Source organism: Vipera berus (assembly GCF_964194415.1).
Source record: "Vipera berus genome assembly, chromosome: 3".
In the NCBI taxonomy this organism is placed as follows: Eukaryota; Metazoa; Chordata; class Lepidosauria; order Squamata; family Viperidae; genus Vipera; species Vipera berus.
Window position 1 is genome coordinate 107,696,258 of NC_138204.1, and position 27,943 is coordinate 107,724,200.

The 27,943-nt window shown below is 44.1% G+C and overlaps 1 protein-coding gene across 4 annotated transcripts in view; it reads left to right on the forward strand.

Annotated features, from left to right (window-relative positions):
• COLGALT2 (collagen beta(1-O)galactosyltransferase 2) overlaps nt 1-27,943 on the forward strand; it is a 93,760-nt gene that overhangs the window by 59,445 nt on the left and 6,372 nt on the right. For 3 of the 4 annotated variants that reach the window (XM_081325775.1, XM_081325777.1, XM_081325778.1), the window contains exons 5-12: nt 810-1,014; nt 5,499-5,618; nt 8,034-8,110; nt 22,741-22,847; nt 23,945-24,077; nt 26,084-26,146; nt 26,848-26,975; nt 27,453-27,659. In XM_081325775.1, the coding sequence (XP_081181901.1) occupies nt 810-1,014; nt 5,499-5,618; nt 8,034-8,110; nt 22,741-22,847; nt 23,945-24,077; nt 26,084-26,146; nt 26,848-26,975; nt 27,453-27,659 (1,040 nt within the window). The remainder of the gene's footprint in view (nt 1-809; nt 1,015-5,498; nt 5,619-8,033; nt 8,111-22,740; nt 22,848-23,944; nt 24,078-26,083; nt 26,147-26,847; nt 26,976-27,452; nt 27,660-27,943) is intronic. The other variant, XM_081325776.1, reaches the window with a different exon arrangement.

The following is a 27,943-nucleotide window of genomic DNA, read 5'->3' on the forward strand; positions in this document are numbered from 1 at the left end:
TTGGTTTGCGCACATTTCTGGGTTTATATTCCTTCAAACTAGGAACAACCATATGTAAATCCCAGTACACTGTTGAGAGATAGCTAAGACAGGTCAATAAAGAAAGAAAACACCTTAATTCTTCATCAGAATTCTATTTCAGTTTGAATATTTTTGTGAGTCATATTTTGGAATAGTCTTCAGATCTCTCTGTTTTTGTCATGATACTTTTGCATCTTGCAGCAATGTTGGAAAGTTGTGATTCTAGAACATATTGTCAGATAGTTGTTTATATAACTAAAAGAGCTAGTCATGTAACTAGCACAAAATATTTACCAGTTCATGTCAAGTAGAGCTACCTAGAGTGGGATAACATCTGTTGGGCATGAGGTTATAAATCTTGCCTTAACCAAAGGAGAATCCCATCATTAATGATGGGATGGGATGGATTCCCAGGATGGAAGGAGTGCATTCCAGAGGAGCAAGGGACAACTCAGTTCAGATAGTTTGCATGAAAGAAAGAGAGTGAAGACACTCCTGCCTAATAGTTCCTAGAGTATATGCTTTATGGGAATGGTAGCATGCTTTACTTTGGCAAAATTCTGTCTATAAGTGAGAAACAATAAAGAAATCTACTTGGAAGAATCACAACATGTCTTTCTTGTTTTTTGGAGCCTGACATATACTCTGTGTTGAATGTAACAATATTTTAGATAGCTTTCAGCTTATGGCCAGATTTTTGAACAAATACATTGGCAAACAGGAAGAAGGTCATTTGTTATAGGCAAGAGATTTTTAAAAAAGAGTTTAATACTATATACTTTTTTTAGGGCTATTACAAGAGGACACCAGATTATCCTCTGATCAGGGAATGGAAGAGAACTGGTTGCTTTGCAGTCCCAATGATACATTCCACATTCTTGATTGATCTGAGAAAAGAGGCATCAGATAAGCTGGCATTTTATCCCCCACACCAAGACTATACCTGGACCTTTGATGATATCATTGTTTTTGCCTTCTCAAGTCGCCAAGCTGGTAAGGAGCCATTGATTAACCCACATTTAAAAATTCAGGACAGTTTTGATATCCTGTAACATTCATAAAGAGAGCTTCAAAAATAAAATAAAAAATCATAAATAAATTACAGTCTATATGTGAGGAATAATAAGTATTCTATTATTATTCAAATAGAATAATAATAGAATACTTATTGTTCCTCACATATAGACAGAATCCTGGCAGACTAAAACATACTATCATGATTGATGATGATGGTGATGATTTTACAAGATAAAGTAGATATGAAGCTGGAAATGAAGACACCAGATACCTGAAAAATATTTTCACCTCTTCTCCATTATGGCATTTAAGAGATGAACTGAGAACTGACAAGAATTGTAGTCAGCTGCTTGGTTTAGAGTATGGAGATTGTAAAGGAGCAGACACACACAATAACTCCCCCACAAACAACCCTGTGATATTAAAATGTCAGAAAATGCTTCTGTTATTAATAAACTGGCCCAGAACTAGACCAGACGACCAAGCTTGAATTCCTCTTTCTTTTCCCTGCTGGTTAAAAAAAGAACTTAAAAAAAGCTAGCATTTATTTTCAGCCTCATACTGGGAATGTACTTTGTTTTATCTGCAGCTTATTAAATTGCGTCTTCTGGAACTTTTAACTGCTGCTTTGATTTTTCAGCCCACTGCAGTAACCGGGACATGTTTTATTTTTCCCTTGTTGGTTTCAGTGGTTTCTAGTTCCCCTGCCAAGCCCCAAGAAAGAAAGAAAGGACAGGTGTGTATTGGAGCACATCTTGCATATCCATGGGACAAAAATAGCATGTCAGGCTGCAGCTGGTTCTTTGGCCCAGCCCTCTCCATCAAGGGTCCAGTGTTTCTAAAGGCTCTTGCATTCTGGTTTGGGGATGATGATGCTGAGATGAGTCCTGTACCTGATGTTTTGGTAGCTCAGAAGATTCACAGGGGGTTATATTTTGGCACAGCCAGGTGAAAATGCAAACCCTGAACAAGCCAAGGACAACTTCATTGTACAAACACGGTTAATACATTTATGACATTCTCATCTGGGGATTAACTGTTGATTTACATATTAAATTCAGATGTGCAGTTGGCATAGGATGTGTCAACTGTTTTATGGAACAGGAAGCCAAAACTTCTTCTGTTTTTCATGATGTTGGCCAGTTAACTTGGTTTGCGCACATTTCTGGGTTTATATTCCTTCAAACTAGGAACAACCATATGTAAATCCCAGTACACTGTTGAGAGATAGCTAAGACAGGTCAATAAAGAAAGAAAACACCTTAATTCTTCATCAGAATTCTATTTCAGTTTGAATATTTTTGTGAGTCATATTTTGGAATAGTCTTCAGATCTCTCTGTTTTTGTCATGATACTTTTGCATCTTGCAGCAATGTTGGAAAGTTGTGATTCTAGAACGTATTGTCAGATAGTTGTTTATATAACTAAAAGAGCTAGTCATGTAACTAGCACAAAATATTTACCAGTTCATGTCAAGTAGAGCTACCTAGAGTGGGATAACATCTGTTGGGCATGAGGTTATAAATCTTGCCTTAACCAAAGGAGAATCCCATCATTAATGATGGGATGGGATGGATTCCCAGGATGGAAGGAGTGCTCTTGCATTCTGGTTTGGGGATGATGATGCTGAGATGAGTCCTGTACCTGATGTTTTGGTAGCTCAGAAGATTCACAGGGGGTTATATTTTGGCACAGCCAGGTGAAAATGCAAACCCTGAACAAACCCTGACAACTTCATTGTACAAACACGGTTAATACATTCAATGCATTACTCCTCACAGAGGGTAGCCTAGTTGTAATTCTTGGTTTGGCATTACAAGCAAGCTGTTAATCTGGCATGTGTAAAGCTACAGGGAAGCCGACTAGATTGTTTGTCCATGTAGATCAATATGCCTGCTCACCCAGGAGCTCATCTTTCAAATTAAAAGTTATGAAATTTTTCATGCAAGGCCTAAGACATCATTTGTTAAATAAAATCATTGGCTGGGAGATCTAAAACCACTTTTCCTCAATTGTACCGTATTTTCCGGCGTATAAGACGACCCCCTACTTTTAAGAAGATTTTCAAGGTTTTGTCTTATACGCCGGAAAATACTTACATGCCCTGCCCGTCGCAGAGGAGGCGAAGGCCCGACTGGCCCCGCCGGCCCTCCTGCTGCTCCCGCGCTTCTGCCGGCCCCCGAGGCGCAGCGTTTCCCAGGCGGCAGGCAGCGCCGGAGGGCAGCCACCACCCCGCCACGGCCGGCGCCCCTTCTGCTTCCCCCCCCAGGCCTTGAACTTCTCCCATTGGGCGCAGGGCGGGGCAGCTCCGCCCGCAGCCTCTTTTTTAGAACTCGTGCGCTTCCCTCTCACTGTCGGCCGAGGCGTGCTTGGCCCGGGCTCCCGGTCCCTCTTCCCGGCCGGCTTCCCGCCCTGCCCCTCATGGAGCTGGACTGGGCGTGCAGCCTCTCGGTGTGGCTGCTTTTCCTGGGCAGCCTGGCGGTGCGGCTCCTGCGCTCGGACCTGTTGCTGGGAAACTTGCCAAACCAGGAGAGCGACTGCTGCGCCCACGCCCCTCCTGGGACGCCGCGCCTGCCTGCCTCTTAAAGTGCCCACCCTGCATCCCTCTGGCCAAGGCAAAGGAGGCTGATGAGGACACCGACCTCGCTCCACGGGCGGCGGGAAGAGCTGCCACGTCTGGGGACTCCTCCTCCTCCTTCCCCCCTCCCGCCTCACGAAACGGCCTCTTAGTCCGGCGCGCAGCTCTGATCCCGGCTGCCTGCTGGCTCGTCTCGGTTGCGCTGATGCGCCCGAGCGGCTGCTTCTCCCGTCCTCAGCGGCTCGCACTCCTAGTTGCAGCGCATTGGAGTAAGTGCCGGCAGAGGCTGCTCTTCGGTCACCCGCCGGGAAACTTGCCAAACCGGGAGAGCGACTGCCGCGCCCACGCCCCGCCTGGGACGCCGTGCCTGCCTGCCTCTTAAAGTGCCCACCCTGCATCCCTCTGGCCAAGGCAAAGGCGGCTGATGAGGACACCGACCTCGCTCCACAGGCGGCGGGAAGAGCTGCCACGTCTGGGGACTCCTCCTCCTTCCCCCCTCCCGCCGCCCTCTCGCCTCACGAAACGGCCTCTTAGTCCGGCGCGCAGCTCCGATCCCGGCCACCAGGCTGGCTCGTCTCCGACAGCACCACCTGGCGGAAGCGCATCCCCGTTGGGGGGGGAGAGCGGTGCTGGTGACAGGTGAGTCCGGCGGGCGCGAGGCCCTCCCCTCGGGCCAAGAGCCAACGGGCAGCGCCGCCTTCGCGTGGGGAGAGCCGCCCGACGCTCCCGCCCAGCCGTGTCCCGGAGCCGTGCCGGAGTTAGCTCAGTTGCGCGGGGCGGCCCGGCTTTGCAAGAACGGGGACGCTCGACTGATTTGTTTTTTTTCCGGCATATAAGACGACCCGGCGTATAAGACGACCCCCCAACTTTTGAGAAGATTTTCAGGGGTTAAAAAGTCGTCTTATACGCCGGAAAATACGGTAGTGTGGATGCATCAGTGACTGTGGCAGTAAAAGAAATGGGATAAAATAACAGAGCAAAATAACAGAGTACGAAGGGACTTTGGAGGTCTTCTAGTCCAATCCCCTGCTCAACCATTTAAGTTTCTTAAAAACTTGCAGTGTTTCAAGATTCATTCTTTCTCTCTCTCTCTCTCTCTCTCTCTCTCTCTCTCTCTCTCTCTCTCCCTCCCTCCCTCCCTCCCTCCCTCCCTCCCTCCCTCCCTCCCTCTCTCTCTCTCTCTCTCTCTCTCTCTCTCTCTCTCTCTCCATACATACATCATACATACATACCGGTCTGGTCGATGCACCTTGGTTTTTGAACTACTATATTGCAGGCAGTTCTATTATTATGATCACTTTTGCCTTGCAGCTCCAACCTAGGAGCGTTAAGCAGGGCTCAAGTCACTACTGCGAACACTAAAAATTCGAATTTCTTTTTTGCTGACAAAAGGGTATGGAGATATATATATATTGAGCAAGCCTCCTAAACAGACCGAACCATTTAGCCATCTTTATTTTTATCCCCTCCACTTTCTTTTATTGCTTTGTTGGGGAGGCTGTCCTTTTAATTAGCTTTGTGCTGCTTGAGTCTGATTGACTCTAAGCTGCTTACAAAAGTCGAAATACAGAATAAAAGCCACAACAAATTTAACATTAGAGTAATTGCTCATAGGCTTGCTGTACTGTAACTCCTTTTCTCCTGCTGCCCTTTTCTTTTGTCTCCATCAATGAGGCAGCGGGCAGAGATCTGTTCATTGTGTTCAGTGGCATGCTTAATGCGTCTGATGGCTCAGTCATGTGGTAGGGACTCTGCAGTCTTTGATCTTTTAGAAGAACCTTGAGGAAGGTGGAGTTCAGTCTCCAAGACTCAGCCAAAGACACCTGAGTCCCATCCTTTCTTTATGACCACATATATATCCTATATCTCCTTCTCTTTCCAGACATTCAGATGTACATTTGCAACAGAGAACATTATGGTTACCTTCCTGTGCCACTGAAATCACACCAATTGCTAGAAGATGAAGCAGACAATATTGTTCACGTGCTGAGTGAAGCAATGAGTAAGTTACATATTTGGCCTCACACCCCTACTATTTTGGTTTCCAATAATATGGATTTTGTGTTTTTATTGTATTCTAGTTAACTATTGGGCAGTGAATAAATTTTGGAAATAAACATTCCTACTCCTCTTTCCCATTATGATATCAGTTCTTTAAATAATGGGTTAGAATTTAATGGGTTCAAATGATGGAAAATAATACAGGTTGATTATCTGAAAAACTTATTTTGTGTGTAAATTGCTAATTCATTTTTAGGTAGATTTTAAAACTCACTATTAAATCTGGCCAACCATTAGATGGCAGCAAACTATTAGGTCTATGCTCCAGAGTTTTGCAGTCTAGCTATAGTAGCCCTATTGATTGTGTGATTTTGATCATGACAGACATAAATATTTCAATATTGCATTATCTATTATTGGACTAGAAACATGCAAAGAATGGAACAATGAATCTAGTGCCATTGACTCGCAGGATCCCCTTGTTTGGCTTAATTTCTACCCTTACTTTGAAGTACTTTTCTAATGATGGTAAAACAGAGACTAAATAGTCCCATGTTAAGCCACACTATAGTTTGATATTGACTTAGCCTGCTGAGTCAATGTTTTCCATGCCATGGTCAAAACAACCATGGCTTGGGCCAAAATACTTCCCCAGCTAGCATTCTCCATCATTTCTAACCAGAGAGGAGCTATGCAGCTCTTCAGATTTAAAGGGGAAAAGGCAGTTTGGAGTATACAAGAATTCATGAAGCAAGTGCTGGCAACTCCTTAAGAGCTGTACCTTTTTGTGGAATTGCACAGCTGCTTCACAATCCTTGAAAAAGATGCATTTGGTTAAAGGTGTTGACAGATGCTACACAGGTACTAACATATAAATCAAAATTCTATAGTCTCCTAAACTATATCGATTAATCCTAACAGGAGCTGATGCTGTAATTTGAATTGGGGGCTAGATCAGAGTTTTGATGAATGCATCCTGAATATTAATTACACAAGTGTCTCATTTGTCTTAACCAATCACAGTGCCAAATTGCAGGTGGTACGTTAAATAATAAATTCCTGGAATTTTTCTTCAAATATAACCTCTTGTGAACATGTCCACTGTCGTAAGGAATTGTACTTATAGCAACAGATACAGACCTAAGAAACTTAGCAAGCAACTTTTTAGAATTCCTCCAATAGTTATATTACAAATTATGATTTAGTGATAACAAATGTATGGGAAAAGTAGCCAATTTTGATTAATGCTAGTTACATTAAATTAATCCTCATATCCATATTTTATTTATTTGTAAAACATATTAGCCACCCATCTTATCACAAGGTAACTCTGGGCGGCTTACAAACTACAAAACCTACAGATGTAAATACAATACTATGAAAATCCATATAGTCAACCTAGCTAAAAGATGAGGAGGGAAGGAATAGGTTGAGAAGGGGAAGGGGTGGGATCTCTTGTTAATCTATCAACCACCCCCAATGTGAAGCTCCACCATTGGAACCCCAAGCCAACTGGCAGAGCCAGGTCTTTAAGCTCTTGTGGATGGTCAGGAGGGTTGTAGCTGACCCCTTTCTGGGGACAAGATGTTCCAAAAGGCAGGTGCAACGGCAGAGAAGGCTCTTCCCTTGGACCGCACCAGCCAGAACACAAGGCCAATGGCACCCTCAGCATGCTTCCTCTGTCAACAGTGGTGGGGTGGGCCAATCCCAGTGGTATGAGACAGTCCTTCAAGTAGCCTGGACCCATGCCACAAAAGGTTTTAAATATGATAACCAACATCTTGAATTGCACCCAGAAGCAAACCGACACCCAGTGCAATTCACAAAGTATGGGTGTTACCATGTTTCCCTGAAAATAAGACCAGGTCTTATATTAATTTTTATTGCAAAAGATGCATTAGGGCTTATTTTCCGGTTGGGTCTTATTTTTGGGGAAACACAGTACTAAATGTGTCTGTCTGACGATCTTAACTGAGGCTTATTTTGGGGTAGGGCTTATATTATGAGCATCCTGAAAATCATACTAGGGCTTATTTTCAGGGAAACATGGTACAAGAGCCACCATTGGGGCCCCAAGAACTGCGCTGCTGCAGTCTGCACCAGCTCTAGCTTCTGAATGCTGCATATTTGGAAGTGCAGTCTTTCAAAATCAAGAATAGCCCATCGTTTGAAAAAAGCACAGTCTGCTTTATTGATAAGCTTTTGTTCATTTGCTGTAGCAATATCCTAACTACACTTGGAAAGGAGTATGTTTAAAACTAAAGAATTCTTGCTATATGCTACTGACTAGTGCCTCATAGCTATGCTATTCAGCAATACACAGAGCTTTGTACAAGTCTGTTTTACTCAAAGCATGAATACATTTAAAAACTGTCAGTATTAATGTAATAGGATGAATGTTCTTAATCTCTTCCAGTTAACCATCCTCCAATTGAACCCTCAAAGTTTGTCACAGTTCCTCCAAAACACCCTGAGAAGATGGGATTTGATGAGGTAATGCAAAAAAGAAGGGTGTCTCACTCAGCATGCCAATTTTTACAAAAGTGAAAAAAGCTGAGGCAAAATCCAGTAGGAGTTTAACTCTGACCTCAGTAACTTGCAATGTCTCACCCAGCCTTCCCTAAACTAGGGGTCTCCAGATGGTTGAGCTTCATCTACCATCATTCCTAGAAAATGTGGCCAAATATGTTTGTTGGGGATGATGGGAAGTAAAAACATCTCATATATATAGCTCAGTCATGGTCTGTGAAAACACAGTGAATGTAACATGACTCAGCCTTCCATCCTTCTGAAGTCAGTAAAATGAGGAGCCAGATTGTTGGGGGCAATATGCTGCCTCTGTAAACAGCTTAGAGAGGGCTGTAAAGCACTGTGAAGTGATATTAAGTGCTATTGCTATTCAAAATGCTGGTTTCTTTTTTTAAAGCAAGCAGGGATTTAATATCTACTGTAGGGTAGCATTATATGTCACAAAAATCAATTTTCTAAATTTGTTTTTCTCTTAAATGTGCTATAGAAAAGAACTTAGGAGAAAATTGACAGTATGATGATGATACTTAATCTATGCCTTTCCAGCAATTCCACCTTGCAATATTGCATCACTGGTTTTGAATTACATTTCCTGGAGCCCACAAGTATCTACATTCTAGTATGAGAATTACTGTCAGAATCCATTTATATCACATTTCATAATTGTATAGGTAGAAAAACGTGCTATTTCTGGGGATTCTGCCATCTCTCCGAGGGGGGGGGGAGAGGATGGTTACTAAAGCGATTTTCAAACAACAGGGGATGTTTTAACTGGGGGAGGGAGGGGGACAGACAGGTCTGGATTGTATCTTCATTTACAACTGAAAAGGAAAGCAATAACCATAAAACCAAGGAGAGTTCCCTTTCCCATGGAAGGACCTGACACCTAGCAACTGATGAGAGCCTGACCAAATGGATGAGGGGAGGGGCTGTAATGGGAATGTTTTATATAGGATTGAAATGTAACTTTGTTAGATTCCGTCTTGTATTCCCACAATCGATTCCATCCTAGTAAACATTTTCCTTTTTGGACTAAACTTGCATCCAAGAGTTCTTATTTCCTAAGATGTGGATTGAGGTGGGTCCTGACAGTAGACGGAATCTGCTTTAAGAGTCAACCTGGAAGGGAAAACCTTACCGGGGGACTTTGCAACAAATGCAATGTCTGGCGACGAAGCAAGAGAGGAGGGAAGCCCCATGGAGGGGGAGTCTTCCCCCCAAATGGAATCCCAGAGACAATGGGAAGCTGAAGCAGCATATTCCCCCGGGGAAGAAGCGGTGGAGCAGTACGACCGAAAACCCCGGTGGTCGATGGGCGTTGGAAGGAAAAGTGAGTGGGAAAAGGCTTCGGGAGAAACGACCCTGAGGCTTAGTAACCACCAACCGGAATGGAGGCAAGAGATGGAGAGTTCCCTGCACGCCAGTGAGGAGGAGCGGATCCTGGAAAAGGCCATTGATCTGATGAAAGCAACCCTGAGCTCACTGAGGGAGGAGAGAGCTGAGAATCGCAACCGAGGCAGCGCCTGGGGATGCAACTGGAAAGGTAACGGAGGGGATCCAACACCTGAAACCCCGGGGCCGTCCAATGGAACAGGAATTGCTGCCTCAGCAGTACCCACCCCCCCAGAACCACAGATGGGGACCAGGATGAGGAGCGATACCGGCCACGGCGCAGACAATGCTCCAGCCAAAGACTCCCGCCCCTGGAAGTCAAATTCAAGGGGGAGCCATCACGACTGGGATTTTTCCTAACCCAAGTCCTCAGCTACATGGAAGAGTACGGACGGGACATCCCCAGTGACAAAACACGCATCCGAATTGTGCAATCTGCCTTGGACGGGACGGCTGCAGACTGGGTGGTGAACTTGCATGACTCCAACGCCCCAGAACACAACGACTTCAACCGATTAATGTCATCTTTGAGGTGGCAGTTCGAGGATCCTTTGGCTGACCGTAAGGCCCGGGAGAGAATCAAAATGGTGAGGCAGGGCAGGCGAGCAGTGGCTGATTATACCCAAGAATTCCGAGCCATTGCCAGCAAGCTGAACTGGCCAGAAGACATCCTCCTTAGCCACTTCAAAGATGGTCTGAACTACGACCTGTATGACGCTTGCCTGCCTCGAGGAGACCCACCCCACCTCGACTACTGGTACATCCTGGCGGAGGAAGTGGAAATAGACCTACTGAAGAGACACCGCAGAGGAAAACCATGGGGCCGCCTGCCACCCGAGCAAACACGCGAGGGGGAAAAACCACCAGCCACAGCCAAAAAATCAACAGGTTGCTTCAACTGCGGGAGAGAGGGCCACCGTGCTGCAGAATGTCGTTCAAAAGCCCCCCCACGAAAACCAGAAGCATCATCCTCCAAGAAGCCGGGGAAGCCCCAAGGCAACACAAAAGAATCTTCCATGAAGGGGACAGAGGCTGTAGAGTCCACAATTCCTGCCAGGAACTAGGCCTGCACCGCAGGGACGGTGGACAACTCGGAAGACAGCTCAGAGGGAGAACCATTGGTAAGTGGACCCCTTCCACCCATACTTAAGACAGTGACTATATTAGCTTCCCCTATGCCTGAAGCAGCCAAAATAAAAGCTCTGATAGACTCTGGGTGCATCCGCTGCCTTATCAGCCCAACGCTGGTGGAGAGATTGAGCATCCCAGTGAGGAGGCTAAAACAACCAATCTCTTTTAGTCAATTAGATGGGACAATAGCAGGGGGAGGACCAGCCACCCTAGCCACTTTACCAATCCACCTATCACTGGGGCACCATGAGGAGGACATAACGTTTATAGTGGCCCCAGGCATGGAATGCCCAATGATCCTAGGACTGGAATGGCTGAAGAAATGGAACCCCGGGATAAACTGGAGGACAGCAGAACTCAATTTCCCAAAGGGGGGGCAGAAGAACTTAGACCCCAAAAGCACCCCCCCAACCCAGAGGGAGGAGACAGCAGCAGTGGGGAAAGAGAAGGGATTACCAGAGATACCGGAGGAATACAGGGACCTGGCTGAGGTTTTCAGTGAGGAAAGAGCAGATGAGCTTCCCCCCCACCGCCCCACAGACTGCACCATAGAATTCAAACCTGGGGCAAAACTCCCAAAACCCAGGATGTATGCCATGAGCCCAAGGGAAATGGCAGAAATGGAGAGATTCATAAAGAAAAACTTAGAAAGAGGATTTATTGAGCCTGCCAAACCCAAAGTGGCCGCCCCGGTTCTGTTCAGGGAGAAGAAGGATGGGTCTTTTCGCTTGGTTGTGGATTATAGAAATTTGAACACAATTAGTGAATGTAATCTGTACCCCCTTCCCCTAATGAAGGATATGTTATCCCACCTATCGAAAGGAAAGATTTTTACCAAACTAGACCTGAGGGAAGCATACTACCGTATTAGGATTAAGGAAGGAGACGAATGGAAGACTGCATTCAACTGCCCAATTGCGTGCTATCAATTCAAAGTATTGCCATTCAGACTGCAAGGGGCCCCTGCAGTCTTTATGCAATTAATCAATGACGTGCTGAGAGAGCACCTATATAAGGGGGTCCTGGTTTACCTCGATGACATCCTTATCTTCACAGAAACCAAAGAGGAACATATCAAACTAGTCAGAGCAGTCCTGAAGAAGTTGCGAGCTGCCCACTTATATGCTAAATTATCGAAGTGTGAATTCCATCAGGAAAAAATCGATTACCTGGGATATCGCATATCTCCAGAGGGCATCGAAATGGACCCTGTGAAGGTCAGGGCAGTACTAGAGTGGGCACCCCCCAGCACACGGAAGCAATTGCAAAGTTTCCTAGGGTTTGCAAACTTCTACCGCCAATTCATCCCCGCATTTGGCCAAATAGCCATGCCCCTCACAAATTTGTTGAAAACGAAGGGGGGGTCACACGTGAAACCCAGCCAGCCTCTGAAATGGTCAATGGAATGTCAAGCAGCATTAGAGAGACTAAAGAGACTTTTTTCTGCTGAACCTGTCCTAAAACACCCAGATCCCGACAAACCTTTTGTAATACAGGCAGATGCGAGTGATGTAGCGGTAGGAGCTGTACTATTACAAGAAAATGATGGGGGGATGTTGCAACCATGCGCATACACATCCAGAAAACTCACAGAAACAGAACAACGCTGGCCAATATGGGAAAAAGAGGCATTCTCGTTGAGGTGGGCATTACTAACATGGCGCCAATTTTTAGAAGGAAATAAAATACCTTTCCAGGTCTGGACAGACCACAAAAATTTGGAAGCACTAAAAACGCCCAGGAAGCTCACTCCTAAGCAAGCCCGCTGGTCCCAACATTTTCACCGATTCAATTTCACTCTCAAACACTTACCGGGGGGAAAGAACTTCCTGGCAGATGCATTATCCCGCATGCCCCAATATAACAGCACAAGAGTTACTGACTTTAAACCACTTGTACCGGAACAACAACTGGCAGCACCAGTCACCACCAGGGCACAAGAAAAAATGAAGCCGAAGGTAGATAGCCAAACTGGAATAGAATTCAGGAAGTCTTTGGAAAGTAATGAATGGTTCCAGAAAAATAAACATGTGTGCACAATTAAAGATGGACTGCCATGGGTGGGGGAGAAGCTATATATACCTGCCACACAGAGAATCAATTTCATGCAACTGTGCCATGATACAAAATCAGCAGGACACTTTGGCTTTGTAAAAACCTTACACTTAACTAAAAGGCAATTTTGGTGGCCATCTATGAAAAAGGACATAGAAAGCTATGTGGGTAGCTGTCAAATTTGCGCGATGGCTAAAAGACTGCAAGGGAAACCGCCAGGTCTGTTACAACCGGTGGCAAACCCCTCAGCCCCATGGAAAGAAATAGCCATGGATTTTATCGTAGAACTGCCAGAAAGTAATGGAAACACCGTAGTCTGAACTGTCACAGATCTGTTCTCTAAGCAAGTACATTTCATACCTTGCCAAAAAATCCCGACTGCAAAAGCATTAGCAAAACTTTTTGTACAGCATATTTACAGATTGCACGGGGTACCACAACGCATCATATCTGACAGAGGGGTGCAATTTACGTCGGCATTTTGGAAAGAATTTTTATCCCTCTTAGGAACCACCCAAGGACTGTCATCTAGTCACCATCCTCAGACAGACGGAGCTTCTGAAAGACTTAATAATATACTTGAACAATATCTGAGATGCTATATTAATTTTCAGCAGTCCGACTGGACGGACCTACTGCCTTTTGCAGAAGTAGCATATAATAATGCAGTCCACTCAAGCACAGGTTACACTCCTTTTCAAGTAACTACAGGCCAGAGTTTCAACCCAATACCAGAACTAACCCCAAAAGAACCGGTTATCCCTGATCTGAAGGAATGGATTGCTCAATTACAAAATACATGGCCAATCGTTAGGAAAGCGTTGGAAGATGCCAGAAAAGCATACAAGACACAGGCAGACAAAAAAAGAACCGATCCCACACCATTTAGGGTAGGAGAGATGGTATATTTATCCACAAAATACCTGAAATCACTCCAACCCTGTAAAAAACTAGGACCAAAATATATTGGACCCTTTCCAATTAAAAGAATCATAAACCCAGTAACAGTTGAATTAGAACTACCCAAAAATCTTAGACGAATACACCCAACCTTCCACTGCAGTCTATTAAAGAGAGAACAACAATCACCACTACGAGCAAAAATCCCACCACCACCACCCCCCATCATGGTGGAAGGAGAACAACATTTTGAAGTGAAAGAAATCTTAGATTCCAGAAAACACCATGGAACGATACAATATTTAGTGGCATGGAAACACCTCCCCTCCTCAGAAAATGAGTGGGTTAACAAACTCCATGTTAAAGCACCTAAGTTGCTTAAGAGGTTTCATACAGAATATCCAAACAAACCAGGCTAACATTTATATGTTTTCTTTCCCCACAGATGGACTCATCTTTTTTCTGAAAGGAGAGCCGAATGTCAGAATCCATTTATATCACATTTCATAATTGTATAGGTAGAACAACATGCTATTTCTGGGGATTCTGCCATCTCTCCGAGGGGGGGGGAGAGGATGGTTACTAAAGCGATTTTCAAACAACAGGGGATGTTTTAACGGGGGGAGGGAGGGGGACAGACAGGTCTGGATTGTATCTTCATTTACAACTGAAAAGGAAAGCAATAACCATAAAACCAAGGAGAGTTCCCTTTCCCATGGAAGGACCTGACACCTAGCAACTGATGAGAGCCTGACCAAATGGATGAGGGGAGGGGCTGTAATGGGAATGTTTTATATAGGATTGAAATGTAACTTTGTTAGATTCCGTCTTGTATTCCCACAATCCATTCCATCCTAGTAAACATTTTCCTTTTTGGACTAAACTTGCATCCAAGAGTTCTTATTTCCTAAGATGTGGATTGAGGTGGGTCCTGACAATTACTATACAATTTGAAAGCTATTGATACAGGGATTCACCGCATAGTTAGATGAAGAGATACAGTTCGTCCTAGACTTACAATGAGCCCAAAATTTCCATTGCTAAGCAAGACAGTTATTAAATGAGTTTTGCCCCATTTTATGACCTTTCTTGTCACAGTTGTTAAGTGAATCACTGTATTTGTTAAATTAGTAACACAGTTGTTAAATGAATCTGGCTTTTCCTTTTTTAAATAATTTTTTATTGATTTTTCTAATATTACATGTACATATTTGAAAAGCAACGTGGCAGCTGAATACAATAATTCTATTACATATAGATATCATTAGTACAAATCTCCAACTATTACAATAGCTATTCCCTCTCTTTCCCCCTTAGTATATACTGTCTCATATCTAAGCTAATACAATTTTTATTCTATCAATCAAATAAAAAGTAACTTTCTAACATTTATCAAGTTTTTAATTTATGTATATCTTAATTTTTTTAACATTCAATCTTTTTGACAGTCAATGACCTAATAATATATATCTTAATCACCTTTACATGATCTTTATACACAAATCAATATTTCAATTTAACTGTTAGTATTTATACTTCTGGATTTTACATAACCAAAATTTTCTTTCTCTCAACTCATAGTAGCATCTTATATTCAAAATACACATCTTATCTATTTAAGTATGTTCTATTGTAAGACATAAAGACATATTTGTTACTTTCCTCAATGGAGTTTCAGCTTATATGTATCTTAATCAACTTTACAAAACCTTTATACACAAATCAATATTCCAATTTAATTGTTGGTATTTATACTTCTGAATTTTACTTGACCAAAGTTTTCTTTATCTCAACTCATAACTATATCTTGTATTCAAAATACATATCTTATCTGTTTAAGTATATTCTATTTAAATTCTCATAATATACATCTTGTCTATTTAAGTAAATCTCATATATAGATCAAAGCCCCATTGTTTTTCAGTCTTATTCTAGCTTTCTTTCTTTGCCAAATCATCTTCCATGTTCTTGCTTTTGGGTCATCAAAAGCATTTGAGTCCTTCGGGAATAAGGCGGTATAGAAATTTAATTAAATAAATAATTAAATAAATCAAATAGCTTTCCTTGGGTTGTTATATCTATTATTTGACATTGAAAAAACCATCTAGTCGCCATTTTTTTGAGAGGACTAGCAGATCTGGTAAGCTGTCTCCTTGTTTCCCCAGCTCGACTTAGTTGTCTGAACTATTTATCTTCTCTTCCATCTGTTTTTCTTTTCGATCCTCAGGCTCCTTCTGATTTATATGGGAAGTCTTTTTCTCTTTCCCTTTTGTCAGTTTCTTTCCCGTATTTTCCATTAGCTGTGTTTGTTGAGCAATTGAATCTTCTGTCGTAGTATTTAATTGTTCCACCTTTTCTGTAGTAACCTGTATGGATGATTCTTTGGTTGTAGTCATAGTTTGAGTTTGCATGTCCAGGCTGTCTTCTTGTTTTTTTCCTATAGTTTCTTATTTCATCACCAGCTATAAGAAGGGTTTGAAGAATCGCTTTCAGCATACAAAGAGTTTGTTCCTCCTCTTCTTCCATAGGGAAGGTCCATTCCTGATCTTCTTTCATAATAGTATATTTAAAGTAAAAAAGACTTTACAATCAGGAGGTTCACTAAGTAAGGAACAAAGCTGAATTTATCACAGTTAATGTCTCAAGGTTGCATATATCTTATCTATTTTCTGGGCTGTCAGCCAAGTCTCTTTTGGAGAATAACATTGCAATATCAGGTTTAGCCACTAGATGTCCCCCCAAGTTATTTTAATCTTTCCAGTTTTTTCTTCTATTTGAAAAGAAAAAACCCAGATCTTCAGTAAAAATAAAGAATAAAAATTAAAGAAAAATAGGGAATAGAAGATAAAGAGTCTTTAAATCCACAAATTTTAGAGAATAGAATTCAGATTAGGATCTCAGTTATTTTTCAACGTTTTAAACTCCGCTGGGTAGTCAGTCACCGCTGTTTCTGGAGGGAGAACTAAGGTCACCCTTCTCTCACCACAGGGAGCAAAATGCTTTAGCAGATTATGCAGGTACAAAGAGTAATTAGGCTTTAAGAGACAAAAAATCTCACCCAGTCTCTTCCATGCTGCTTTGAAGTTGCCAGTTGGTAAGTGGAGCTTTGGCTGATTCACCGGCTCTAGCGGGAGAGCTACCGTTCTCCCGTGATCCAGTGAGGGCCCCTCCTTGCTGGTCGCCTCTATGGGGTGACTTTCGACCCTTTTCAGGGTCCCCCAGAAATCCAAAACTGGACGGGGGAAACAGAATTGATTGATTGAACTTTATTTTTAGTCCCACACAGCGGCGGAGGAAGTGACGTGTCGGAACTGGAAAGAAGGTGCCGCATGGGGGAAGAAGGAGCAGTGGGAGCAAGGCACTCCATGCGAGGGGTGGGGTGGGGCCTGTGCATGGGCTAGAGAAGCAACATGGTGGCGCTAGACCAGTTGCTTCCCTCCCCCTGCCAGACACCTGTTGAAGCCACGCAGGGTAAGGTTGCTGAGCCTGCTCCCGCCCAGATGCCCTGACCTCCCCCAAGCATTTTTTTTACTAACCTGCCTTTCAGTCACTTCTCAGCCTTTGACGCGTTATTGTGGGACTATCGGTTAAAAAAAAGTTTCATGAGATCTCACAAGAAGTTAGAAAGTTTGATGGAACTTTTTTTTTTAACCAATATCCCCACAAACACTCGGTGAAGGCTGAGAAGCAAACAGAGAAACAGAATGCAGCTGAAAGGCAGGTTAGTAAAAAAGCCCTAGGGGGAAGCAAGGGCATCTGGGCAGGTGTGGGCACAGCAACCTTACCCTGCATGGTCGTAGGAGGATGGGGCACATGCTCTTCCCATGCCAGGCCAGCCCCTGCAGCCCCGGGGCAGCCGTGCTAGGTGGCAGTGGGCAGGGTGTTGAGGTGGGGGCTGCCAGGCTGACCAAAGCAGCAGGTGGAGCACCGGAGGCTCGAGGAGGGAGGGTGCTGTAGTGTGCAAGGAAACAAAGGAAGGTTTTTTGGGGGGTGGGGAAAGGTCAATCAATCAATTCCAACTTTGCAATCTTTCACGAGAAGTTGGAATTGATTGATTGAACTTCCCCCCCCCAAAAAAAAAAACCTTCCCTGTCTTTGCAAATGATGACAGCGGATCATGAAGGAGAAATGGCACAGGGCTGGGTAAGGAAAGAAAAACAGTTTCTGGGGGGAGCAAGGATTTCTTTCCTTACCTGCCCCACTTGTTCTGAGGTCGCTTTCTGCTCAACCGCATTGTGCTTGCCAATGGCCCGACCGTCCACTTCTGCACCTTCCCTCCTTAAGCCTCTGGCAATCCACCTGCTGCTTTGGTGGCTCTGTCAGAGAAGAGAACTTCGCAACTCTGCCTACAGAGCCACCAAAGCTGTAGCTGAATGGGCAGGTGAGGGGGGGGAACTTGCCCCACTTGTTCCACAGCTGCTTTCAGCTGAGCTGCATTGCAGAAGCATTGGGCACAATTCGCGGGGTGGCAAACAGCCGCACCACACTGAAACCAACCGTTTGCCACCTCCTGCCCAATGCCATTGCCATGAGTCCACGAAACAAGCTGTGCAGCAGCAAGAAACCAGCATACTGCTTTTTTATCTCCACCCGGTTTGTTCCATGGTCTCATGGCAGCGGCATTGAGTGCGACACATGAGGCGGCAAATGGCCGCAGCCGGTGGCAAACAACCATGTTGCACTGAAACCAGCCATTTGCCACCTCCTGCACAATGCCACTGCCATGAGGCCGCAGAACAAGCTGAGCGGCGGTAAGAAACTGGTATACCGGTTCCTTACCTCCACCCGGCTTGTTCCACAGCCTCATGGCAATGTCATTGGGTGCAACACATGAGGCGGCAAATGGCCGCAGCCAGCAGCAAACAGTCACGTTGCACCGAAACTGGCCGTTTGCCATCTCCTGCACGATACTGCTGCCATGAGGCTGCAGAATAAGCCGGGTGGTGGTAAGAAACTGGTATACCAATTCTTACCTCTGCCTGGCTTGTTCTGTGGCCTCATGGCAGTGGCATTGGGTGTGACCCACGAGGCGGCAAATGGCTGTGGCTGGCAGCAAACAGCCACATTGTGCCAAAACCAGCCATTTGCTGTTTCACACATCGCACCCAATGCTGCTGCCATAAGGCCATGGAACAAGCCAGGTAAGGAACCAGTATATTGGATCCCCCCACCCCTACTGCTCCTGCTCACAGCAGCCTGCAGAGCCTCAGAGTGTGTTGGTCAAGGGGCCAGCATCTGTGGCAGCTGACGGACAGAGTTGGCCCCCATGTGCTTGCAATGGTGTCAAGCAGCAGCCGCCCTGGTCCCTGCCTTGCCTTGCCTTGCCCTGTGGCAATGGTACCCCTGCCCTCCCTCTTGCCTGCTCTCATCTCCTGCCCACTGTCCCACCTGCCAGAGACCCCCTGGATCTCCCCCAACCCTGCCCGGCCCCCACAGGCATCCCTCCCCATGAGCAACATTGAGGTGGCCATGCCCACCCCGGCCACACCCACCCAGTCTGCCATGACCACTGCTGCCAGGCCCACCCAATGTCATGCACACCCACTGGGCAATGCCCACCCAGCACCCGATGATAAATAAGTGGGGTTTTGGTTGCAGTTTGGGCACTCGGTCTCTAAAAGTTTCACCATCACTTTACTAAAGCATGTTCTGCTTACTTGAACTTGGGGTACACTGGCATACTTTTCATTTCGACCCCAAACCACCCCAGTGATGCCCTCGACGTGATGTCCCGTTGCCTGGAGGCGGTCCAGGTCTGGATGGGGAGGAACAGGCTTCGACTCAACCCTGACAAGACTGAGTGGCTATGCGTACCGGCATCTCGGGACATTCAGGATATCCCACCCCTCTCTATGGGGGGTGAGTTATTACCTCCTGTAGATAGGGCTTGCAACTTGGGAGTCCTCCTAGACTCACAGCTTTCCCTAGAAGACCATATAGTAGCTGTGACTAGGGGGGCCTTCGCCCAGGTCCACCTGGTGCGCCAGTTGCGGCCCTATCTAGACCGGGATGCCTTACGTACGGTCACTCATGCGCTCGTGACCTCTCGTCTTGACTACTGCAACGCTCTCTACATGGGGCTACCCTTGAAGACCACTCGGAGGCTCCAACTGGTAGAGAATGCAGCCGCGAGAGTTGTGTTGGGAGTTTCCTGACACTCCCATGTCACACCTTTGCTCCGCGAGCTGCATTGGATTCCAGTTGTCTTCCGGGTGAGGTTCAAGGTGTTAGTAATGACCTACAAAGCCCTACATGGCATGGGTCCGGAATACCTTGGGGAGCACCTGCGGCCGGCGTCAACTTCCCTCCGCCCAGTACGCTCCCACAGAGAGGGCCTCCTCAGGGTGCCACCGGTCAAAGAATGCCGACTGGTGGCCCCCAGGGGGAGGGCGTTCTCTGTGGGCGCACCGGATTTATGGAACCATCTTCCGGTCGAGCTCCGGACGGCGCCTGATCTCCGCTCCTTCCGGCGCAATCTTAAAACCCACCTTTTTGAACAAGCCGGCCTGACCTGATGGGATGGGGTTGGGTTTTATAAATTGGCCTTAACTTTTAATCTGTACTAATTTATTCAGGCATCACTGTTTAATTACTTTTTAATAATTTTTAATTTTTGTATCTTGTTTTTATTATGTATTGCCCTGTTCACCGCCCTGAGTCCTTCGGGAGAAGGGCGGTATACAAATTAAATTAATAAAATAAAATAAATAAATAAATACTTATTTTCTTCTGCACACTCACAACATATATTAATTCTGTTGCTTGATTTAATCCCCCTAGAATCCTTTCTCTGATATCCATCATTTATGCAGGTTTATCAGTCAGCCCTGGCTCTTAGTTCTTAAAGCCACCACATTTAGCCATAAGGTCTGCTATTCAACTCCAAATTCTACTGAGGATGCATTTATTAGGGGCTGGTCAAACCACAGGTGGAATTCTACAATCCACCCTGGTCCATCAGGAACATCTCTGCTATGATAGCCTGCATTTATTTTATCTCCCACATAATCATAGGGCTCAATCAGTTAGAGGGGAGCGGAGTCTGATATTCACCCACTTTCACTCCCTCAGTGCCAAGGCTGCTCTTGTTTGCTTGCCTGCCCTCACAGGCGCAATATTCCTACCTCAGCAGGCTATATTTATGAGGGAGCAGCTCAGACCTTCCCTGATAATCACAATGAGGTGGTCACTGACCTCGAGCCAGACATCCTAGAATGTGAAGTGAAGTGGGCCTTAGAAAAGCTGAGCAACAACAAAGCTAGTGGAGGTGACAGTATTCCAGCTGAGCTATTCAAAATCTTAAAAGACGATGCAATAAAAGTGCTACACTCAATTTGCCAGCAAATTTGGAAAACTCAACAGTGGCCACAGGATTGGAAAAGATCAGTTTACATTCCAATTCCAAAGAAAGGCAGTGCCAAAGAATGTTCAAACTATCGCACCATTGCACTCATTTCTCATGCTAGTAAAGTTACGCTTAAAATCCCAGCAGTATGTGGATTGAGAACTACCAGAAGTACAGGCAGGATTTCGAAGAGGCAGAGGAACTAGAGATCAAATTGCCAACATACACTGGATCATGGAGAAAGCTAGAGAGTTCCAGAAAAACTTCTACTTGTGCTTCATTGACTATGCTAAAGCCTTTGATTGTGTGGATCATAACAAACTGTGGCAAGTTCTTAAAGAGATGGGCGTACCAGACCATCTTATTTGTCTCTTGAGAAACCTATATGTTGGCCAAGAAGCAACAGTGAGAACTGGACACGGAACCACTGATTGGTTCAAAATTGGGAAAGGAGTCCGGCAAGGCTGTATACTGTAGCCCTGCCTATTTAACCTATATGCAGAGCACATCATGAGAAAGGCAGGGCTATATGAATCAAAAATTGGAATTAAGATTGCCGGAAGAAATATCAACAACCTAAGATATGCAGATGATACCACTCTAATGGCAGAAAGTGAAGAAGAACTAAAGAGCCTCTTGTTGAGGGTGAAGAAGGAGAGTGCAAAACTTGGGTTGAAACTAAACATTAAGAAAACTAAGATCATGGCATCTGGCCCTCTCAATTCCTGGCAAATAGATGGGGAAGAAATGGAGGTAGTGACAGATTTTATTTTCCTGGGCTCCAAAATCACTGCAGATGGGGACTGTAGTCAAGAAATTAAAAGACGCTTGCTCCTCGGGAGGAAAGCCATGACAAATCTAGACAGCACACTAAAAAGCAGAGACATCACCCTGTCAACAAAAGTGTGTATAGTCAAGGCTATGGTCTTCCCAGTTGCAAAGTATGGCAGTGAAAGGTGGACCATAAGAAAGGCTGAGCGCCAAAGAATTGAGGCCTTTGAGCTATGGTGCTGGAGAAGACTCCTGCAAGTCCCTTGGACTGCAAGGCGATCAAACCGGTCAGTCCTAGAGGAGATCAACCCTGGCTGCTCTTTAGAAGGCCAGATCCTGAAGTTGAAACTCAAATACTTTGGCCATCTAATGAGAAGGAAGGAATCACTGGAGAAGAGCCTAATGCTGGGAAAGATTGAGGGCAAGAGAAGAAGGGGACAACAGAGAATGAGGTGGCTGGATGGAGTCACTGAAGCAGTAGGTGTGAGCTTAAATGGACTCCAGAAGATGGTAGTGGACAGGAAGGCCTGGAGGAACATTGTCCATAGGGTCGCGATGGGTCGGACACGACTTTGCAGCTAACAACAACAAACTCAGACCTTTCTACCTGCTGCTCATGTGCTCTTTTTCTTTTCATCTTAGAATGAACTCGGAGTTAAGGCATGATAGTTGTTAGTAAAGTCTGGCAGAATAATTAAGAAGGCACACACTTTCCTTTTTTCCTACAAAAACAAAACTTGGAGAACTGAAGGCAGAGAATGTGACCCTCACATAGAAAATCTCGGATTTAGTGACTGAAATCACCAAATCTGGCTGGAGACCCCCATCCCCATATAGGGGGATGTCCTTTTCCTTGAAACTGAATTAGCAATTCTCTCCCCATTTCAAGATGGGAAGTTATATTTTAGCATTGGCTGTCAGTAAAACTTAAAGGGATAGTGGGAACCGCACATGTTATTGTTTTGGTATTCCTCCATGCTTCTGGTCTCTTCCTTTCTAGATTTTCATGATCAATCTGAAGCGTCGAAAAGACAGACGGGATCGAATGCTGCGGACTTTATATGAACAGGAAATTGAAGTCAAGCTAGTGGAAGCTGTGGATGGAAAGTGAGTTGAGTTGATAAACATTGCCAAGCACGAAGCTGTAAAATTTGGGGACCAGGGACCGGAAGGGGTTGGGGCCACCTAGTTTAAGGACTGCGAAAATTTGAAGTACTCTATGTGATTTGGGATACATTTATCAACTGTTTCACCTGGGATCATCGGTAGGCGTGAGATGTGCCCATTGATAAAGACAACTCCCTCTAGTATCTCTGTTAATTGTTTCTGCTCCAGCCTTGCTGCTACCAGTGACTTGCTTTGCCAAATATGAGCCATGCTGGGAAGACTAGAGCATTAAATCAAGGTTGATTCAACAACTTTCTTGCTCTGCAAAATAATTGCCTGCTATCTCTGTCCCTGAGACACTGCTCAGAAGCTTACTTTCTCCCTTAATAAGTTTTTTGTGTGTGTGCAGATATATGGTGTATATATTTGTCAGAGGATAGATAATTATCAGTCGAGCATCTTCTTTAATCTTTTTAAAGATCAAAAATATTTGTCTCCCACCAGCAGCTATTTACAATAGTGTTTTGTAGACAAAAGATTCTCACATTGTCTTTAAATAATTAACACTTTCCTCCTCATTTGTAAAACTGGGGAAATTTTAGTATCTTTACCATGTTTTCTTGTTCATTTCACTGGTGCTTGCCTAGGAAATATTTTCTCTGCTGCATTCCCTATAAAAATTCTACAAATCCAGCTAAATTCTCCTTCAGTGGGATCAAATCCTGTACATTTCGTATTAGGCACAATTCTGCAAGACAGAATCCACATTTTTATTGAGTTTCTAAAGTGTTACAAAAGAGATCTTGTAAAATATGTTGTGAGGATTGACAGTACCACTTTAGATTGCAAGTAGAAATAATTATTTTAAAACATTGGTTTATGAAAGTAGTACTTTGAAAGCTGAAAGCAAGAATGTTAGAAAAAAAATAATAACTCCTATTTTACCACACTGCATTGATTTCTATCTGCAGGGAAAAAATTTTTGCTACACATTGTACAGATTCACCGCCTTATGTTTTTTTTAAAAAAATAGGTTGTGGCTTTCCTTTTCATCTTGAAAATGTTTGGCTAAGGAATGTAATCACTGTCTCTTTCAGGATGCTGAATAGAAGCCAGCTGAAAGCTCTAAATATAGAGATGCTTCCTGGTTACCAGGATCCATACTCTTCTAGAGTGTTGACCAGAGGAGAGATTGGCTGTTTCCTTAGCCACTATTACATTTGGAAAGAGGTAACCAAAATTTGCTTATCCTCACTGTAATTGACAGAAATGCTTCCTCTCCTCTCCTCTCCCCTTTCCTTTCCTCCCCTTTCCTTTCCTTTCCTTTCCTCTCCTCTCCCCTCTCCTCTCCCCTCCCCCTTTCTTCCCCTCCTCTCCTCTCCTTTTTGCTAGTAATAATAATAATAATAATAATAAAGTTGGAAGGGACCTTGGAGGTCATCTAGTCCAACCCCCTGCTCAGGCAGGAAACCTTATACCATTTCAGGCAAATGGCTGTCCAGTCTCTTCTTAAAAACCTCCAGTGTTGGATCATTCACCACCTCTGGAGGCAGGTTGTTCCACTGGTTAATTGTTCTAACTGTCAGGAAGTTTCTCCTTAGTTCTAGGTTGCTTCTCTCCTTGACTAGTTTCCATCCGTTGCTTCTTGTCCTGCTTTCAGGTGCTTTGGAGAATAGCTTGACTCCCTCTTCTTTGTGGTAGCCCCTGAGATATTGGAACACTGCTATCATGTCACCCCTCACCCTTCTCTTCATTAAACTACACATACCCAATTCCAGCAACCGTTCCCTATATGTTCTAGCCTCCAGCCCCCTAATCATCTTTGTTGCTCTTCTCTGTACCCTTTCTAGAGTCTCGACATCTTTTTTACATCGTGGTGACCAAAACTGGATGCAGTATTCCAGGTGTGGCCTTACCAAAGCATTGTAAAGTGGTATTAGTACTTCACTTGATCTTGATTCTATCCCTCTGTTAATGCAGCCTAGCACTGTGTTGGCTTTTTTGGCAGCTGCAGCACACTGCTGGCTCATATTGAAGTGATTGTCTACTAAGACTCCGAGATCCCTCTCACAGTTACTACTATTGAGCAAGGTACCACCTATACTATACCTGTGCATTTGATTTTTCCTGCCTAAATGTAGAACCTTACTTTTTTCACCATTGAATTTCATTTTGTTAGATAGTGCCCAGTGTTCGAGTCTGTCCAGATCCTCCTGTATCTTAAGCCTATCTTCTGGAGTATTGGCTATTCCTGCCAGCTTGGTGTCGTCTGCAAATTTGATGAGTTCCCCATCTATCCCCTCATCCAAATCATTAATGAAGATATTGAAGAGCACTGGGCCCAGAACAGAGCCCTGGGGCACCCCACTACACACTTCCTTCCATGTAGATGCGGTTCCATTGAGGACCACACGCTGAGTACGGCCTGTCAGCCGGCTACGAATCCATCTGGTGGTAATGCTATCTAACCCACATTTTTCTATCTTATCAAGTAGTAGGTTGTGATCTACTTTATCAAATGCCTTACTGAAGTCCAAGTAAATTATATCTACAGCATTCCTCTGGTCCACTAGTTTTGTCACTTGGTCAAAGAATATAATAAGATTTGTCTGGCATGATCTGTTTTCGACAAACCCATGTTGACTTTTAGTGATGACTTTGTTTGCATCAAGGTGTTCGCTGATTTGTTGTTTGATTATCTTTTCCAGAATCTTCCCAGGTATTGAGGTCAGGCTGATAGGTCTGTAGTTTCCTGGATCTATTTTTTTCCCTTTTTTGAAGACGGGAACTACATCAGCTCTCTTCCAGTCCTCTGGTAGTTCCCCAGTGCTCCAGGATCTTTGAAAAATATAGTTCAGTGGTTCTGAGATCATGTCTGCCAGTTCCTTGAGAATCTTGGGGTGTAATCCATCTGGTCCTGGTGATTTGAACTCGTCTAGGCTGGACAGGTGCTCACTTACCATTTTCTTGCCTATCTTAACTTGCGTTTCTATTCCTTTTTTTTATGGCACAGGTTTGGGTAGGTTGGACTGTTTTTTCCCTTTGTGTAAAGACAGATGCAAAAAACGAATTAAATAGTTCTGCTTTCTCCCTATTGCTTGTCACCTTCTTGCCACTTTCCCCCACTAATGGACCAATCATTTCCTTAACTTTTTTCTTGTTTTTTATATGTTGAAAGAAGCATTTTTTGTTAGTCTTGGAGATAGGCTCATGATGATGAATCTCTTGGAAAACAGGCATTTCCACTGGCCCATTTACATTCTTCCAGAGAAGGCTACCACAGAGAAACAACTCATGGGGTAATTTTATTATAGTCTTTTCTAATAGGGTAGTCAACAAATAAAAACATATTCAGTTTAGACACTGCTCAGCCCCAGCTCAGTTCTAGAAAGTATACAATAAATCCAAACTGAATGAAAATATGGTGTAATAATTATGAAATAAATTTAAAAGGCATTAAAAAACCAAGAATTGATGGGGAATCTGGCAAACTATATCCACACTCAATCCAACAGCAACTCTAACCACCTAATCCAAGGCCCAGAAGAATAGATATGTCTTTAAATCTTTCTGGAATATTAGCAGAGTCAGAGTCACATGAATATCAGAGGGTGAAACCTTATTCCAGAAGACATGCTTCCTGGTTCTTGACAGATGAGATTCATTAATTGAGAGGAGAGGACCCCGAGAACGTTGGATCAAACTGGCAAGGCTGCTATGGAACATAGGCAATCCCTCATGTTACTAGGCCCTATGCCATATAAGAACTTATAGGACATAACAGCACCTGGAAAAATACTGGCAACCAATGCAGCTCACAAAGCAAAGGTGTCACTTGGGAATATGACCATCACTGCATGTGCCACTGCATTCTGGATCGGTTGAAGTTTCTGAGTGCACTTCAAGGGCAGCTCCATGTGCAGCATGTTCCAGCAGACTCGTCATGAGGGGATATGAGTGATTGAGTTTAATTTGAATTATTTCAAATTGTTATTTTAAGATTGTAAGCAAGGAGATGGAGAAGTGCCTAGTCATTGAAGATGATGTACATTTTGAGCATCAATTCAAAAAGAAACTCACAAAATTAATGGATGACATTGAGAGAACGCAGCTTGACTGGGAGCTTATGTAAGTAATAATCCACTAATCTTGCTTCTGATTGTCTTCCCTTCCATGGAATTGAGTGCTCTCTATTAAGGAAAGGCCATACATTTGGGTGCATTTTAGCTTAGAAAAGTGAATAAGGAGATATGTGAAAGTGAGTTCTAAAAATTGCATTGAAGAAAATTAGACAGGTAGAAGTTTTTGTCTCATAATACAGGTGGTCCTCAACTTACAACAGTTTGGGGACCTCTGCTGTAGGGAATGAATACTGGACCAAGTGGCCTTTGATCCAGGGCAGGAATTGGGAAGCTTTTATGTTAACTCCACAACTGGATGTTTTGTTGTTGTTAATTCTTACTAGTTCTTTTAAAAAGAGGGTTTACCTGAAGCTCCTGGTGATCTGGCCAGAGAAGCTGGCACCACAAGTGCTGAGTTTAGATGTTTCTACACCACATATCAGCAAATGGAATAGGGTCCAATGACTCAACTTTCTCTATATAGATATATCGGTCGGAAACGGATGCAGGTAGAGCATCCAGAAAAGGCTGTGCCCAATGTGATGAATCTGGTGGAAGCCGATTACTCTTACTGGACGCTGGGCTACGCGATCACCTTTCAAGGAGCTCAGAAGCTAATTGGAGCTCAACCTTTCAGCAAGATGCTCCCTGTAGATGAATTCTTGCCGGTCATGTACAACAAACACCCAATGTAGGTTATTGGCTGTGATTACTGTACAGTATAGCTTGTGTTAGGTGTATGTTAGATTTAGACTATGATGCATTCAGCAGCAATGTTTATCTTCTAATCAGTAAATAGTTGTTTCCTGCAATTGTTTTGGAGCTTCAGATTTATGAGATACTTTTTGGTGGATTGAACAACACTCCTCCTATAGCTGGTGTTGATTATATTATCTCTTCAACAATTACATTATCACTTCTACAAACTGCTGTTTTATATATGTTGGAAATGACTGGCCATGATATAAATGGGAA